This window comes from Canis aureus, chromosome 31, assembly GCF_053574225.1.
Source record: "Canis aureus isolate CA01 chromosome 31, VMU_Caureus_v.1.0, whole genome shotgun sequence".
NCBI classification, from domain to species: Eukaryota; Metazoa; Chordata; class Mammalia; order Carnivora; family Canidae; genus Canis; species Canis aureus.
The window spans coordinates 39,803,049-39,819,887 of NC_135641.1; the positions used below are offsets into that span (position 1 = coordinate 39,803,049).

Genomic DNA, 16,839 nt, shown 5'->3' on the forward strand with positions numbered 1-16,839 from the left:
ACTTAATTTCTAACTGGAAGTTCATATCTCTTAATCTTTACCTCTTCATCCAGTTTGCTAATTCTTTCACCTCCCTTCCTTTTGGCAACCACCCAGTTTGTTTTCTGTACTTATGAATCTGTTTCTATCTTTATCATTTTATTGTTTGTTTGTTTGTTTTGTTTTTTAGATTCACATATAAAGGAAATCAGATAGTATTTATCTTTCCCTGTCTGGCTTATTTCATTAGCATAGTACCACATTGTCACAAATGGCAAGATCTCATTCTTTTTTATGGCTAATAGCCCAGTGTGTGTGTGTGTGTGTGTGTGTGTGTGTCTGTGTGCGCACGCACGTGCACGTGTATTACATCTTCTTTACTCACTCATCTATTGGTAGACATTTGAGTTTCTTCCATATCTTGGATATTGTAGATACAGGCTTGCTTCTTAACCTCATCACAGCTTAGTGTCCTTATGTAGAAATCAGAGCAACTAATAGTTCCCACTTTATAAAATTGTTGTGAGACATTGACATGTGTCAAATACTTAGAATGCTTCCTGAACTATAAAACCTATTGTAGAAGTATTTGCTACTATTATTGTCATTATCAAGGTCATGTAGCAAATTGATGATGATTCAAAATGATCATTTGGATCTGTAGTCTCCTTATCCAGTGTTTTCCCCATCTCAAAGTCTTCTTGCTATTTGAGCAAGAAAAATCAATTATGGATCAACCAGCGTTGCTGGGAAAACCAGAACCCTTGACCACTATCCTTTATCTACACTTCACCATCCAATAGAAATATCATGCAAGCCACAGAAGAGTAGATTTTCTAGTAGTCATAATTTTTAAAAGTAAAAAGAAACAGGTAGAACTAACTTTGATAATATATTTATTTAATATATACCCAAATATTATCATTTCAATATGTAATCAAAAGAGTTATTAATGATATATTTATACTTTTTTACATGCTAAGGCTTGGAAGTTGTACTCGTACAACACATGGAGTAGCCACATTTCAAACGCTCCATATCTACACCTGACTTGTATCTGAATTGGACAATATAGGTGTTCAAAACACAGCAAGGGCATTTTTTTTTTTTTTTGGTGACTGGACACTCATATTGTTTCAGACTATGCCCTGGAGATGGCAAACCAGAGTAAATAGTGAAAGACTTCCTGAGTTCTACTTGCAAGACACTCCATCATCTTGCTTGCTCCTATCTTAACTTCATCAAAATAAGCCAATTATATATTTTTAAAACTGTGAGTTCAGTAATTAATCTTTTCACTCTTGAGTATGACTTCTAATACATCATGCCATAACATTCCAGACACTACCCTTTGGTCAGCCCGTAAGAGCACACACAACCTCCGGGAACCCCAAGCTCCCACCCAGATGAAGCCTTGAGAGCCCCTCTGTGATCAGACTGCCTTGCCATCTCTTTCCTTGGCAAACACAGAGACGCCTGCCCTGACTCTGCTGGAGACGACCTCATATTGCCTGCCAATGCCTCTTGAGCAAGCTGGCATCATCCCTCCTTTGCCATCCTTGGACTGGGGAGTGGAATGGAGGCCGAGAACAATGAGTGACCTGCTTGAAGCCAGGCAGCAATTTGTCACCACTGAAGGAACACAAGCTGTCAGACCCTATGGGTGGCTTCTTCAAAATGTTCTGCAGTGTAAGCATTGCCTATTCCCAGTGTTTTAATAAGATTAATGTCTAGGAGGATGATAACTAAATTCTCACCACGCTTAGTGCCTTTCTTAACTGAGTTCACCTTCACAGGGGCTCTCTCTCTCTGAGGCTATTCTTTTATTGCTTCCACTTTGCAGATGAGGAAACTGAGGCACAGAGACTGCATGGCTTGTCCAAGGTCACACATGTAAGAGACAGAGAGGAGTCAAACTCAGCTTGAGCCTGAGCTCCTCCACTCATCACAGTGCACCTTTTGGGTCAACGAATCAGCATTTTCAGAGAATAGAGGCTCCTTCTTGTCCTCAGTAGAAGGATGCATGACACTTATTAGGAGCTCAATAATTGTCTGTTGACTGACTGTCACCTACCTTACTTGCAACTATAAGATGAATAAGTTCTTATATAAAACAAGGTGACTATAGTTGATAATGCTGTATTATATAATGGAAATTTGTTTAAAAAGTAGCACTTAAATGTTCTCAAAATAAATAAAGCAATGATGTACTAATTAACCAAATGATGGGAATCTTTTCACAATGTATTAAATCTCCGCAATATAGACTTTAAATATCTTACAATTTTATTTGTCAATTATGCCTCAATAAGCTGGAAAAAGGGGGGGCATGAGGGAAAACCTCTCAGAGGATTTAATATCACACTTCAAAACTTGATTAAACAAGGCCATCTGGAAACTCTATGTCTCTCAAAGGCTGTTATTCTTTAACTTCCTCAAAAGCAGGAGTTAATGGTGCTAAATGCAGAATGACATTTAGCTAACTGGGTAACAGCAGCCCTAGGGGAGGTCAAAGGCCTTGATGGAGCAACCAACTTTGACCCCAAACTTTAACAGTTCTGTGGTCTGTGGAACATTTAGAGCTTTCGATTACCAGGTGCTACCATACCTTCCAGGGACATCCTGGTCAATCAGTATACAGACTCCACACAATCCCTCTCTCCCCACAGCCTGACAGCTCAATCTTCCACAGGGCTTCAATACTTTCATTGTCCACCTATAGAGATAACTGAAATCAGGAGACTCACACACATCCCAGATGAGAGAGACAACATGCTAAGTCACTCTAACAGTTTGTGGAAGGATGGGCTGGAGACGGAGGCAGGCCCGGCCTGCTGAGGGGGCTAGGGTGAGGACCACTTATCACAGGCGGGGAAGCAAGGGCTGGGCTCCTAGATAAGGTAACCCAGAGCTGAGTCTGGAAGGGTGAGTAGGAGTTAGCCAAGACACCCAAAGCAGACAGCCAAGTGGGGATGTGGTCAGTGTTGCTGGAGGGTCAGGAAGGACATATTAGGCAGGAGACAAGCTTCAGCCCTAGGAAGATGCTGGTCATGGAAAGCCTGTGTGCTGTGATTGGCATCTTGAACTTCAGCCAGCCAGAAATGAAGCATCAGTAGAGAGTTTCAACTAAGGCAATGATATGGACAAATAAGAGAAATAGCTAACATTTACTGAATGAATACTTTTTTGTTATCCAATGTCCTGAGTACTTATCACGTATGTATTAACTCACTTAATCCCTACAGCAGCCCTATAGGGAACACACTGAGGTTATTCCCTCTTCACACCAAAGAAGTTGAGGCATGAAATGCCCACGCAGTCACATGGCTCCTAAGTTATGGAGCTGGGATTTGAACCTAGAAAGTTTGGTTCTTGAGCGCACTCTCTTAGCCACGCCACCATTACTTAGAATCTTACAGCCATTTCTTTTCAAAAGGCATTTTAGGAGATTTATAATAAAACTACACCTTTATAGAATAAGCAAATTAAAAATGAGGTTAAAAATGAAAGAGAAAACAGGTATAAAAAAGTAAGAACCTATTGACAGCAAGAATCAAGCTCGGTAACCATGACGCTTGAGACCAAACGTCCATCTGAGCTCTCTGATAAGAGAAATGCAAAACATGGCAGGACAGAACTCTCTTACTCCTTGCTGGCTGAGAGTGAGCATACACGTTCATCTGGAGAGATACACTGCTTCCTTGAAGTCTAATAGGAAATTTGCTGTCTAATCCCTGACATAAAGTGTGATATAAGATACCAGGTGTATTCGTTTTCTGGGACTGCTGTAACAAACTCATGCAGATTTGTGACTTAAAACAACAGACATTTATTTTCTCACAATTTTGGAGACTAGAAGTCCAAAATCAGGATGTTGACAGGGTTGGTACCTTCTGGAGAGTCTGAAGGAAGATCCTCTCTTCTAGCTAGTGGTGGCGGCCAGCAATCCTTAGTGTTCCTTGGACTGTGGATGCACCACTCTAATCTCTGCTTCTGTCTTCCCACGGCCTTCCCCCTATGTCTCCAGACTCTCTCTCTTTTCTCTTGTAAGGACACCACTCATCATCCAGGATGATTTCATCTCGAGACGCTTAATTTAATTACATCTGCAAAGACCCCATTTCCAAGGGCCCCAGGGATAGGACTTGCACATACCATTTTTTTTGGGGGGGGGGGAATGCGTCAGTTCACTATACAGAACACTCAACAGCAATTTTGCAAAATAATTAGAAGTCATTGCTGTTTTGTTTGTTTGTTTTTTTTAATGGCTGTTTCTCACGGTGATAATAGCCAAGGTTGAGTTTTGATTGCAATTCAGTCCACTCAAAATAGGTAGCTCCGTTTAATTGGGCCACCAAGGGGCTTTATCTGACTTCCTGAGAGTGTCCCTGAATAGAATGTCTTGTGAGCTACATGTTTTTGGTGCAGAGAACTTCACTGTGGGTGAACTTAGGTGATATGTGAAACAGAATTTGGGGCCAGGGCTTGTTGATGGGAAGCTGATCTCATAAAGAGGTTCCTAACCAGGAGCTTACATGAAGAATCACCAGGGAGATTTTACAAAATACGCATGTCCCAGTCCTGCCCAAAGCAAATGAATCAGAATCTCTGATACCTTCTGTCCTTTCTCTTGAGCTGACTTTTTAATGGGAATCTCGGATTGTGATGGAGTGGTTGGGACAACATGTTCCAGGCTGCTGCTGGTTTACTTCCCATCAAATGACATGAGCAGGGGTGGGGGGCACACGGGCTTTACATACTTTATTTTGTTATTGTGTTAAAATACACACAACATAAAATTTGCCATTTTATAGTGTATAATTCAGTGGCATTTACAACATACAATGTCGTGCAACCACTACAAATATCTAGTTCTAGAGCATTTTCATCATTCCAAAAGGAAACCCAGTACTCATTAAGAAGTAACTCCCTGTTGGCAAATTGAATTTAAATTAAAAAATGTAAAAAAATAAAAATAAATAAAATTTAAAAATTAAAAAAAAAAAAAAGAAGTAACTCCCCATTCCTCTCTACTCCCAGGCCCTGACAACCATTGATCTGCTCTTGGTCCCTCAATTCACCTATCCTGGTCTCTTTGTATAAGTGGAATCATACAGTATGTGGCCTTTTGTGTCCGATATCTTTTGCTTAACATCAGGATTTCATTGTTCGTCCATGTTATAGCAAGCATCAGTACCTCATCCTTTTTTATGGCTGAATAATATTCCATTGAATGGAAATACTACATTTTGTTTGTCCATTCAACAGTTGATAAACCATCAGGATGTTTCCACCTTTTGGCTACTGTAAATAGCATTGTTGCAAAGATTTGTTCACAAGTGTTTGTTTGAATGCTTTTTTCCACTCTTTTTTTTTTAAACATACTTTTATAAGTAGATTTATTAATATATTATTTTGCAGATGAAGAAATTAGGCCTGAGAGATCTTACCTTTTCCAGTCATATATCTAGTAAGCCACAGAGGTGGAATATAAATGCTGGTTTCTGTCCCCAGATTCTGGGCTCCCCTTATTGCCCTGTGAGCTGCTCCTGAGAAGTCAGATCCGACTTGTCCTCTGTGGTCACCTTGGAGTTACACTTCCTTTCTCTCTGCCATCTACTTTGAAGAACTCCTTTTCAGGTACCTGAGACACATTATGTCTGATGTATGTACGCTTGTTCTCCCTTTGATGTCTCTGTCCTAGAAAAGCAGCCAAGCCTTGAATTTATCAAGGGAGGAGATTTATGTGAATAGCTCCCTGGACACTTCATTAGAAAGGATTACTGGAGGTACAGTTATTCTTTTAAAATGTGTAAACACACACCCTGAATTGCCATTGTGACAGATTTCCTCCCTTATCGTGATAAATGTACCTTATCTTCCTGGAATCAACTCTTCATTATGCCTGTCAGTGTGGATGTAGGATTTATAGGTATTCGCTTTCATAATCAGTCAAACATTAATGACAAAAGAAGACACTGGAGTTACTGTCTTGTTGAGACTTGAGGAAAATGATGGCAAATGATTGAAAAAGGCAGGAAATCTGAAAGAAAGAGCCAATGAGAAAGGATTTTTGAGGGGCTTAACGTTTACTGGAAGCGAAGAGAGGAAACAAGGGTCCCCGCAGAAAAATGGGAGTTTCCTTGTAATCTGATAAGGGCCAGCAAGGTTGGGGACCCAGGCTGGAGTCATCTGTGATGCTTTGGTCTTAACTATAGGAGCTTGGGGTTTTGGTATACACCCAGGAGGAAAGTTCCCAGGTGAATTGAGGGAAGTTGTGTTTGAATCCCTGCCAGAAAAATTCCAACATTCTCAAGGACCAAGTAGCCATTTAAGCCTTAAGGGGGTGAACCAGAATAAGCCAGACTTAGTTCTTGTTGCCAAGGAGTTTGTTCAGTTGATCTATTGCTACAGAAAAAAAAAATCATCTTAAAACAATGGCTTAAAATGAGAGCATTTATTATTTCTTAGTTTCTGTGGGTCAGGAACTGGGGGCACAACGCAGCTCAGTGGTTCTGGCTCAGGATCTGTCATGCAGGAATGGTCAGTTAGCTCCCACTGGAACTGGAGTGGGAGGTAGGGCCTGGCCAGTATCGTTTTCTTCAGATGGTCTCAAGGCCTTTCTGTGGGGTCACTCCACATGGACTGGCTTGTGCTTCCCCAGAGCATGGCAGCCTTAGACTTCCTACATGGTGGCTCAGGGTCCCAAATAGAGTATTTCAGGAGAGAGAGTGAGCCTGGTGGAAGCTGTATCACTTTTTATGACCTAGCCTTGGAAGATCACATAGCATCATATTCACCATGTTCCTGACCCCCTCCCAGCACACCCTCTAGATGCTTTCGTTTTTTTGTGTCCTTCCCCCACTCCCAAATCCTATCTTGGAAAGAAAGAACTTAATTTTTTTATGTTACAAATTGTTTAAGATGCTGCTTCTGGGATGCCCTGAGTTTTACGTTGTCACCAAATACTAAGCACTCACAAAGGAAAAACAGGTTTTTATGTATGTTTAGATATTACCATAGGTAGAAGATGAGTGTTGCAGAGGAAGTCCTGCTTAGCTAAATGGTATCTTTTTCCTTTAACTTAAATTAAGGATGGTAGGAAAGAAACAGAGTAACATGCTTTTCTGAATTAATTGCAGTGAATATTGCTTATCATTTTCAGGTTTGTTTTTTAAAATGATTAACTTGCCCCAAATTAGCCACTCTTGGCTAGACAGTATCAACTGCTATAGCTCATTTTTCCTGTATTCAGGTAATTTTTCATTAGAAGAACTTCATTATAAGTTCAGTAATAAGTTGAACTTATATTATATTATATTATATTATATTATATTATATTATATTATATTATATAAAATGTATATAATTTATTCCTTCTGACAGTTATGTGTTCCATTATATTCTTTTTTCATTATTTTTTTAAAAAAATAAATTTAATTTTTAGAGCAGTTTTAGATTCACAGCAAAACTGAGCAGGAAGGACAAAGTTCTCATATACCCCTTGCCCCCACACATGCATAGCTTCCCCCCATCAAGATCCCCCACCAAAGTGGTACATCTGTTATAATCAGTGAATCTACACTGACACATCATTATTACCCAGAGTCCATAGTTTACAGTAGGGTTCACTCTTTTTTTTTTTTTATATAAGATTTTATTTATTTATTCTTGAGAGACACAGAGAGAGAGACAGAGACACAGGCAGAGGGAGAAGCAGGCTCCATGCAGGGAGCCCGACGTGGGGCTTGATCCTGGGTCTCCAGGATCACGCCTTGGGCCGAAGGCAGGCACCAAACTAGTGAGCCACCCAGGGATCCCCAGTAGGGTTCACTCTTGATGTACATTCATTCTATGGCTTTAAACAAATGTATAATGATATGGATCTACCTTTATAGTATACAGAGCGGTTTTACTGCCCTAAAATTTCTCTGTGCTCCACTAATTCATCCCTCTATCCTACCTGTCAACCACTGATTTTTTTTTACTGTCCTTGTAGTTTTGCCTTTTTTCGGAATGTTGTATAGCTGGAATCATGCAGTATATAGCTTCGTTCAGATTGGTTTTTGTTTTTCACCTAATAATATGCATTTAAGGCTACTCTATGTCTTTTCATGGCTCGATAGTCCATTTTTTTTCTAGTGCTAAATAATATTCCATTGTTTGGATATGTCACGGTCTATTTATCCATTCACCCAGTGAAGGACATCTTGGATGCTTCCAAGTTTTGGCAATTATGAACAAAGCTGTCGTAAACATCGACATGCAGGTTTTTTGTGTGGACATAAGCTTTCAACACTTTTGGGTAAATGCCAAAAAGTGCAATTTATGAATCATACGGTAAGAGTATTTTCAGTGTTGCAAGAAACCACCCAAGCTGTGTTCCAACATGACTGTACCATTGTTGCATTCCCACCAGCAATGTATGAGAGTTTCTGTTGCTCTATATCTTCACTCATATTTGATGTTGTTAGTGATCTGGATTTTGGGTTTTTTAAATAGGCGTGCAGTGGTTCCTTCATTCTTTCAACAAATATTTAGTGATGTGTGAGAGATAATATTATCAGTACTTACATTGCATCAGTGATCAAAACAGACATGGATCCTTGCTCTCATGTGAGTTCTTGGGCATCTGTTGTTTCCCAGTAAGAATCCTCTTGGTCACCAGTGTGGCTTCTAAAGTTCAAGGAACCTTCTAGACAAAGAGAACGAGGTGTGTGCAAATGTCACATCAGGGGGGTGCTGGAGAACAGATCTGCAGAATTTCGGTCTGGGAGTTAATGTTTGGCAGTCATCCTTCTTAGATTTTCCAGAACGGTTCCAATTTTATGCAACATAATTGTTTTTAATAAAGTTGACTCATTGAATAAGTAAGTAGATGTTATTTAATTTCTATGCCTTTTATAAGAATCTTCATTTAAATAAATCCACTAATCAGCAAAACAAAAGCCTTTCTCGGTGCCAAGAATACATATTTAGGCTTTGGAAATATATTACCTTTATTTATGGATCATCTTGATTAAAAAGGAGGCTAAGAGTCAGTTGATTGGGCTCAGATCGGAAACTTAAGGAGTCAGAATCAGACACCTTCCCTGATCAAATGATGATCATCATATGTGTTTGTATAGGTTGCACACTGTGCAAGGCTGCCATGTATAAGGATTCTCTATTCACATTGTAGATGTCTTGTCATTGGTTTGTATATTTATGATAACATCTCACTTAACAACAGATGGACAGATTTTATTCTAGTCTAATCTAGTATTATGACAATTTTAAACAGGACGAAACAATGTATCCTGAGAGAGAGGTACCTGTTGTAATTTGCACAATGATAAGACATGAATAAGACAATGATGTCTTATAGATTGCAGGTGGTTTAGTCTGAATTGCAGGTGGTTTAGTCTGACTATCCAGTCTCTCACAAGTCATAGGCCTGGAACAGACAGGCCAGGATGCAGGGCAATGAGGGGAAAGTGGAGCAGCAGATTGTAGGACTTTGGTTAGGCTGATGGGTATGTAAATTAACACATCATTTCAGTGGTTCTTGAACATGGCTACACATTGCAATTTGGGGGGCAGATTTTAAAAATACTCATGTCCAGGTCCTACCCTTTAGAGATTCTGATTTAGCTGGTCTGGGATGCAGTCTAAGCCCTGGGATATTAACAGTCCCTTCATGTAATTCTAATTAGCTGCCAAGGTTGAAACCACCACATTATTTCTTGGATGGGAGACAGGTGTATAAATAAATAGATCAATGGGTGGGTGACTGGGTGAATGAGATGTACAGATGGATGAATAAATGAATGAACCAAGGAACTAGTCATAGAAGTTCATGGCTTAATATGTTTGTGATGGTATGGCATAAAAATAACAGTCATTTCCTTTGTTTATTAAACTTGTCTATGCTTTTGCCAATGGTTTACATGCCCCAAATGATAAACCCATGTTTGCTGGCAAAATAACCGTCTTTTATTTTTAAGGACCTAACTGCTTAGGTCCACTACTTAAAAGTTATTTCATCCTCAAAGACTTTCTGGACTCCTCTTAACCCTGGGTTATAACCTGCCCTCTGTGCTCCCATGGCCTCTTGTCCTTCCACATCAGAGCATCTATCACCTGGGATTGCTAACTTGACTCACATGGAGAGAAAAGTAAATACCCAGACGTTCACGTTTCCAGGTCCCATGCTGCCTGGCCTCACTCTGATTCAGGCATTTGAGGATAAGAACTTATTCTGACAAATATGTGCATTGTCCTCTGATGAGCTGATAAAGAATATGATGCCTTTAGAGGATGCCACCCTGCTCTGTGGTTGTCATTTAAATCTGCCATGTGTCAATCCGTAGCATGCTCACCGAGAGTGGCCTTCTCTATGTCCATTCACATAAGGATAAGAGAATCTCAACAATAAGGGCCAGAAGGCCTGCCATTAGGAGTATTCTCATCGGATTCTGCACTGTCAAGATGAGCAAATGGGTATTTAACTGGCAATGACTCGCCCAGAGCCACACAATGAATAAGTGACAAAACGAAGACTCAAACTCAAGCTTCCTGGCTTCAAGCCCAGATTGCTCCCATTTTCAAGTATTCTCTGGAAAATTTCCCCAAACTCTAGAGCTTGATCCCTTCTCCCATATCTTTCCAGCCCTGAGGCAATCCTAAAGCTCTACATCAAAGCTCGTAGGGAGGATGAGGTGGGAGCAATCACAGGAGAGTGGTTCTGTTATTATGGGCACAGTGACTCTCTGTGCGGCTCTTGAAGATAAGATAAATGTGTTCAGGCTGGGCTGCAGAAACCCTTTGGGAAAATTAGCCCTGGAGATTTAGAATTAAAAATGTGTCCTCAAGGCCAGTCTCAAAGTCATGATGGTGTAAGGGGCAGATGACTGGTAAATGTTCTGGTGGCTGAGAGGGCAGGCTGCTGTACTGGAAGTTCCCTCTGAGAAAAGAAAGTCAAGGGCCTTTGTTTTTGAACCAGAGATTGAACTACTTATTTGTCCACGGGGGAATCTGCAGGAAGCATGTGAAAACACAAGAACAAGGTTTTCAAATCGGTGATCTGTGGGCAGAATTTGCCCACAGACACATTTTGTTTGAGAAGCTTGGTGGTTTTTTAAAAATATAAGCCACTATGTAAAAAAGCAAGAGATTAAAAAAAAAAAAAAAAAAAAAGAAAGAAAGAAAGATCTGGGAACACTGAGCCATCATTCCTGTGAGGCATTAGTAGCAGGCCAGGAAGCAGTGTCTGCTCCTTGAGATAGGGCTGGAACTTCCCCATGCCCACAGGCTTCCTGCTCCTTCTTGGTACCCCTTGAGTCCTGTGACCTGTGATCTGTGACCAGGACTATGAAGGAACAACTCAGTAAGTGCCTCCTACCTCTCTGTTCCACACCCTTCCCCATATGGCTTCTAGTTGGCATCACATTCTCCTTCATATGGCAGATTCTAATGTGCCTGACTGCTTCCCAACAGGCTCCATCAGAGCTCTCTGAGGGCTAAGGCATATGGTACTCATTTTCGTAATCTGAGAGCCTATAGAGTCTCTGGTACATAATAGGCCCTCAATAAATATTCTTGAAATAAATGAATGAGTATTCAAGGTTCTAACTTAAAGTCACAAAGTAGATTTATAATATTTTCTCACATAAATTATTCAGGAGCTTGATTTGCTACAAAAAAATTTAAAAAGAAGCTTTGCTGAAAAAAAGTGTAAGGTATTGGAACAAGAAAGCTAAGGTAATCTTTTTACTTTTCTTTTAACATTTTATGATAGGCAGGTCTCTTCCAGGTGAGGTTAAAGACAGTCACGCTGAAGATAGGCTATGGGCCTGTTCAGATGGTGAGGGCTCTGGCTCAGCCCTAAGATTTCATTATCTGAAATGATGGACAGGAGAACAGACAAATGGACAGATGGACAGATGGACAAAGAACACTGATGGCAGGAAAACCAGTGGACTTGGAATGACACCAACTCCAGGTCACACCTGGCTTCATTGCTTTTGACCTTGTGTGACCTTGGGCTCATGGCTTTACCTCCTTGAGCCTCTACTGAGGAGTACAGACTCCATTCAAATAATTAAAAACAATTGTTTTCATAAATAATTCGTGAACATGGTACAAAATTCAAAGGCTATAAAATGAAAATTAAGAGTTTCCTATCCTTCACTGAAGCCACTTAACTCCCCTCACAGAAACAGCCCTAGTACCAGGATTTTGTATTTCCTCCCAGAGATAGCCTCTAAATATATAATCCATGTGGCTATAAATAAATATGTGTATGCTTTTCGTGCCAACATTCACTGTTCTATACCTCCTTTTTTCACTTAATATACTTTGAACATCATTCTGGATCAGAAAGAGGGGCCTTACTGTTAATGACCATACAGCTTTCTATTGATAGATGTGCCATAAATCGATTTAAGCAGTCTACTGTCAATGGGCATTTTGTTTACTTCCAAGCTTTTATTATTCCAACCAGGTTGAAATGAAGATGATGCATGTGCATATTCTGCAGGCGTTCATGCATCTGTAGGATCAATCCCAGGACGTGGTATTGTCGTGTCCTGGAATATGCACAGTTACATTTCGTTAGATAGTGCCAAACCACCCTACATAGAAGTAGATTTCAAACTAAGCCAGATTTATTAAAGCTCTACCAAATACCTAGCCCATCTCTTTTCCTATGGCAGGGATGTACTAAATCTTCACAGTCCCTCGTTTTTCTTTGTCTTTGTCCGTTGGCTTGCCATACAAATATGTGAAATGGAAATAGTTCCAGATTCTGGAGTTGTTCTGAGGATGTATGTAGAGGGTTTGGCATTGCTTCATCACTTCTCCCTTTCTGAAATTTTTTGAGAGAATCCTCTTTGGTCATCTGCGGTAGGCAAATGCCAGGTTCTGGCTGCAGCAGCAAAGTGTCCACATTAGTGGAAAGACTTCCAGATTGAGCCAGCACATTCTTGAGAATAGATTGTTCTAAGCTAAATGAGAGATGTTCCTCTAACACCACTGTCTGAATGTTTTACACTTTTAAATACTAATCTATTAAGAATTTCATTTAGGTGAAAGTAAAAGATGAAAGCAGTCATTCTTTAGAGTAAAAATATTGACTTATCACCAGTGAAGTGGAAAATGACTTGTTTCTCAGCCTCGAGTTAATCAAAGAGCAAATGCCATTGTAAATTGAAAAATAGCTCTTTGGATGGTCTTATATTATGATTGCAATGACTCCTGATCTCTTGCTTGTCAGCTACTATGCCACCCCTGTTTGAATCCTTCAGATTAACTTTCTTTGTTCCCCATGTAAAGGCAGAGACTATTATCAGTGCCATTCCAATTCATTTTCTTTTTCAAATTCTTTTCTGGGTTAGTTTTCATCATTTTCCACAAATAGAAAAAGTATGGTCTGGTGAGGGAGGGCAGGGTACAGGAGACCAGCAGGCAGTCTGAGACATAAGACTGTCAGCATCAGGAAGGAAGTCCTCTGAGAGGTTTTAGTAGGCCCCCTGGGACTTGGCCTTCTCTGTCCTGAGGGCAAATGATCAGGATGAGGATTCTAGAGAGCTCAGTCCACACCTCAGCTTCCTTACATCCTTTCTGGATAAAAGGAGCTGAGTACCTTCAGATTCATATGCAGAAGACCTCTAAATAAATGCAAAGATGATTATTAAGAATAAGTATTATAATTTTACAATTCAAAATCTTTCTTAAATTATTTTCAGTCTTGATTCAAATTGTTGACAGGCGTTGTGTTGTTTTTGTTTTGTTTTTAATAGTGATGGTTTAGGTATTTCAGTTCCAGCCCTCATAGTAAGCTATTTTTATATTGATTTTTATCTGTGCCGAAATGGTATTAATAGCAAGCAAGGGAAGAAAGAGCTTATTATGGTGAACTGTGTCCAAGTTCACCATTATTTTGTCTACAATAATGGCATAGACTTGTCCAATGCTGCTAAAACAATGCCCAAGGATATCTTTCCCCTGAGTGAAGTTTCAGTGAGGGTGGGGAACAGTTTCAGGTAGATTAGCCAAAATTAAAGACCTCTTCTGGAGTGTGTGTGTTGGGGGGGCGGTTGCTGCTGTTTAGAGCAGAGATTCTTGACCTTGGCTGCATATTGGAATCATGTGGGGACCTTTGAGACTCCTCATGCCTAGACTATCCCCTAACCTAGACCAAGTGAGTCAACACCCCTGCAGATGACGTCATAGTTGGGGAAGGTGGACGGTCAGTTCCACCCAGGAACTACTGTGTCAGAAAAGACAGCCATTTCTGCATGTCTCCGTATCCCCCTTCCTCTGGGCTCAGTGGATAGGAGGAGAATGCGAGAAGTGAAAAAGGAGGTGAACTGGATTTTCAATCACTTTAGAGAACAAACACCCACTGCTACACAGGTGTCTGCTCTCCCTAATGGCAATGTGTGGAGGGAGCTGGTGCTGGTGGTGTGGTTCCAGGCTGGGCATCGTGGGAGTTAGACCTGTCTTGTGTCTTCTCCTGGCTTCCTTTGTAGAAAATATACATAAATGGGTGAGGATATGTGTACATAGATTTTTCTATTTATATATTTATTTAAAATTATGCTATATTTATTATCTATTACAATATTTATAATATATAATAATATACTAATTTTATTATTATTTATTATAATAATATTAATCTATAAAAATGTGCCACGAAGAGCTCTGGCACATTCTGGGCTTCAAATAGGCAGGTGAAGGTGAAGCCAAAGAATGACCCCAGATGTTTCTCCCTGGGTCTCAGAGTGGTGCCCACAAAGAGGGGTAAGACCTGATGGCTTATTCTGAATATGTGAAGCTAAGTGGTCTGGCTTAGAGTGTATGTCTGACCTCTGCATGGACTCACCCATTCCCCACGCCTTTCAACACACACACATATGCACACTTCTTCAGTTGCGGCAGAGCAAAGATATGCCTGACCCTTTGTAAAATTTCAGCATTGACCTTGGTCATTTTCCCCATTCAGACTCCAACTCTATTTTGTGTCTTTCTCCTCATGTTTAAAGCCAACCACACACATTTTGACACACAGACTTCCGTACAGAAAGCCACTAAATCCTTTATCCCCACTAAGAGAACATTTCCTACCCCAGAACATGGTGTGTGGATAGAGTGATAATGATTTTGAGCTTAGTCCATCTTCTGCTGATTAAATTGAGCTTCCACCCATTTACTAAAATATACATACTGCAGAGCAGAGGTGAGAGAGCAGCAAGCCTTTAGCACCACCTCTCATGGGTGCAAGGAGACCATCACAGTGACAGGCCCATGTGCTTTCCCATGTGCTTTCCCACTCAGTTACACTCAGGGCCAAAGGCAGGATACCTCTGGAGTCCCACACACCTTATGTCTAAATACATGGCAGTTTTACATGATAAGAGATTCATAAATTGAAAGAATTATCCTCATACTTTCACAAATATGTCTTAACAAAGATCTGGGAAGGGGGTAGGCTCAATTTTAAAATCCTTGGGCTCCTCAGAGTTCCTCCCTAGAAGATGATGTCATGGGGCAAGTAGCCTTGGCTCCCAATCCCTGCTGACGGACGGCCCACTTTCTTTTCCCACCCCTTAGCTCCATTCCACTCTTCAGGGAGCCTCCTGCTTGGCGGCAGCCTTACTCAACCACCCAAGTTCTTTCCACATTACCTGCTGGGAGCTTCCCATGGCTACCACCATGGCCTGGGAGGGCTTAAATGCTAACATCATCCACTCTTTGGAAGATGGAGCCACAGAAAGGCCTGCTACAAGTTTAAAGACATGTGGGCAAAGAAACGCAGGGTCTTGGATATCTAGAATGTGGTAAAGAAGGGAAGACACAGGCTCTGTGTGAGCCATTCACTAGGCCCATTGAGAAGAGACATGGCTGGAAAAGAGCCCAAGCTGGATCACCTACACCTGGGCCTAGGGCAGGGGCCCCTCTTCTCTTGTGTCCCAGCACTATTAATCTCATGAAGGGAATGGAATACTTTCACTGTTTTGGGTACATCTTCTTCCACCATTCCCTATACCCACAAACTCACAGTCATTCTTATATTTCTTCCAGTTAAAAGATTCCTTCCCTAAAACTCCTCTAAGCTATGCCAAATTGAGGAATCCTTAAATCCTTTTGTGGTTATGTTTTTACATACTGAGTCATAGTGTCACCTGGTGAAAACTGAGGACAAAGACCTAGGAGGTCTCAGAGCATTGGAGGTCTATGGTTTGTTTCCTGAGCTAAAGGACAATGTTCCTTCTTGGTGTAATTGGAAAGACCGTTATTCTGGGGTGATTCGTTGGTGCCCAGGGTAGAAGCAGTTGGGCCCCTGAAGGCAGCACCAGGTGGGGGAAAACCTAAGGAAATGAACTTGTCATTTCCTGAAGACACCACCAGGTCCCAGTTTTCTGAGAGTTCCAGTAGCCCTAGTGTGAAGGTGGTGCCTTGCTTTTGGAAAGGTATTAAGAGCAAGATGTCTACCAGGCAAACAGGTGGAAATATCAGGCAGTTGATATTGGAGTCAGGACATCCTTCTAGAACACTTAAATCCCTGGAGATAGTATGGAGATGGTATTTGGTGCTAAGGTAACGGATGTGTTCACAAAACAATTCATGGCCAAAACAGAATTATTGATTACCACTTATCTCTTCTTAAAACTTGCTCTTCCTCAAGACTCCCATCTCGGGTAATGGAACTTGATTCAGCTATGGAGGCTAAAAGCCTAGAACTTTGAGTCCTGCCTTTTTCCCACTTCCTATATCAGCTCCATTGGCAAGTTCTTATAGCTCCACCTCCAAATTACATCCTGAATCTGTGCAGCCCTGACCATCACCCCTGCTTCCAATCTAGCTCAAGTCCCC

The 16,839-nt window shown here is 40.8% G+C and overlaps 1 protein-coding gene across 20 annotated transcripts in view; it reads left to right on the forward strand.

Annotated features, from left to right (window-relative positions):
• LOC144302702 (uncharacterized) overlaps nucleotides 1-16,839 on the forward strand; it is a 79,293-nt gene that overhangs the window by 50,143 nt on the left and 12,311 nt on the right. For 2 of the 20 annotated variants that reach the window (XR_013369711.1, XR_013369730.1), the window contains one exon: nucleotides 5,494-5,619. The exons of 17 other annotated variants lie outside the window; for them this stretch is intronic. Coding sequence is in view for 1 of the 3 variants with exons in the window: in XM_077880318.1 (XP_077736444.1) it covers nucleotides 1,450-1,464 (15 nt within the window). In the remaining 2 variants the exon portion in view is untranslated. Of the gene's footprint in view, nucleotides 1-1,449; nucleotides 2,345-5,493; nucleotides 5,620-16,839 lie in introns of those variants that run through there. One more of the 20 variants, XM_077880318.1, reaches the window with a different exon arrangement.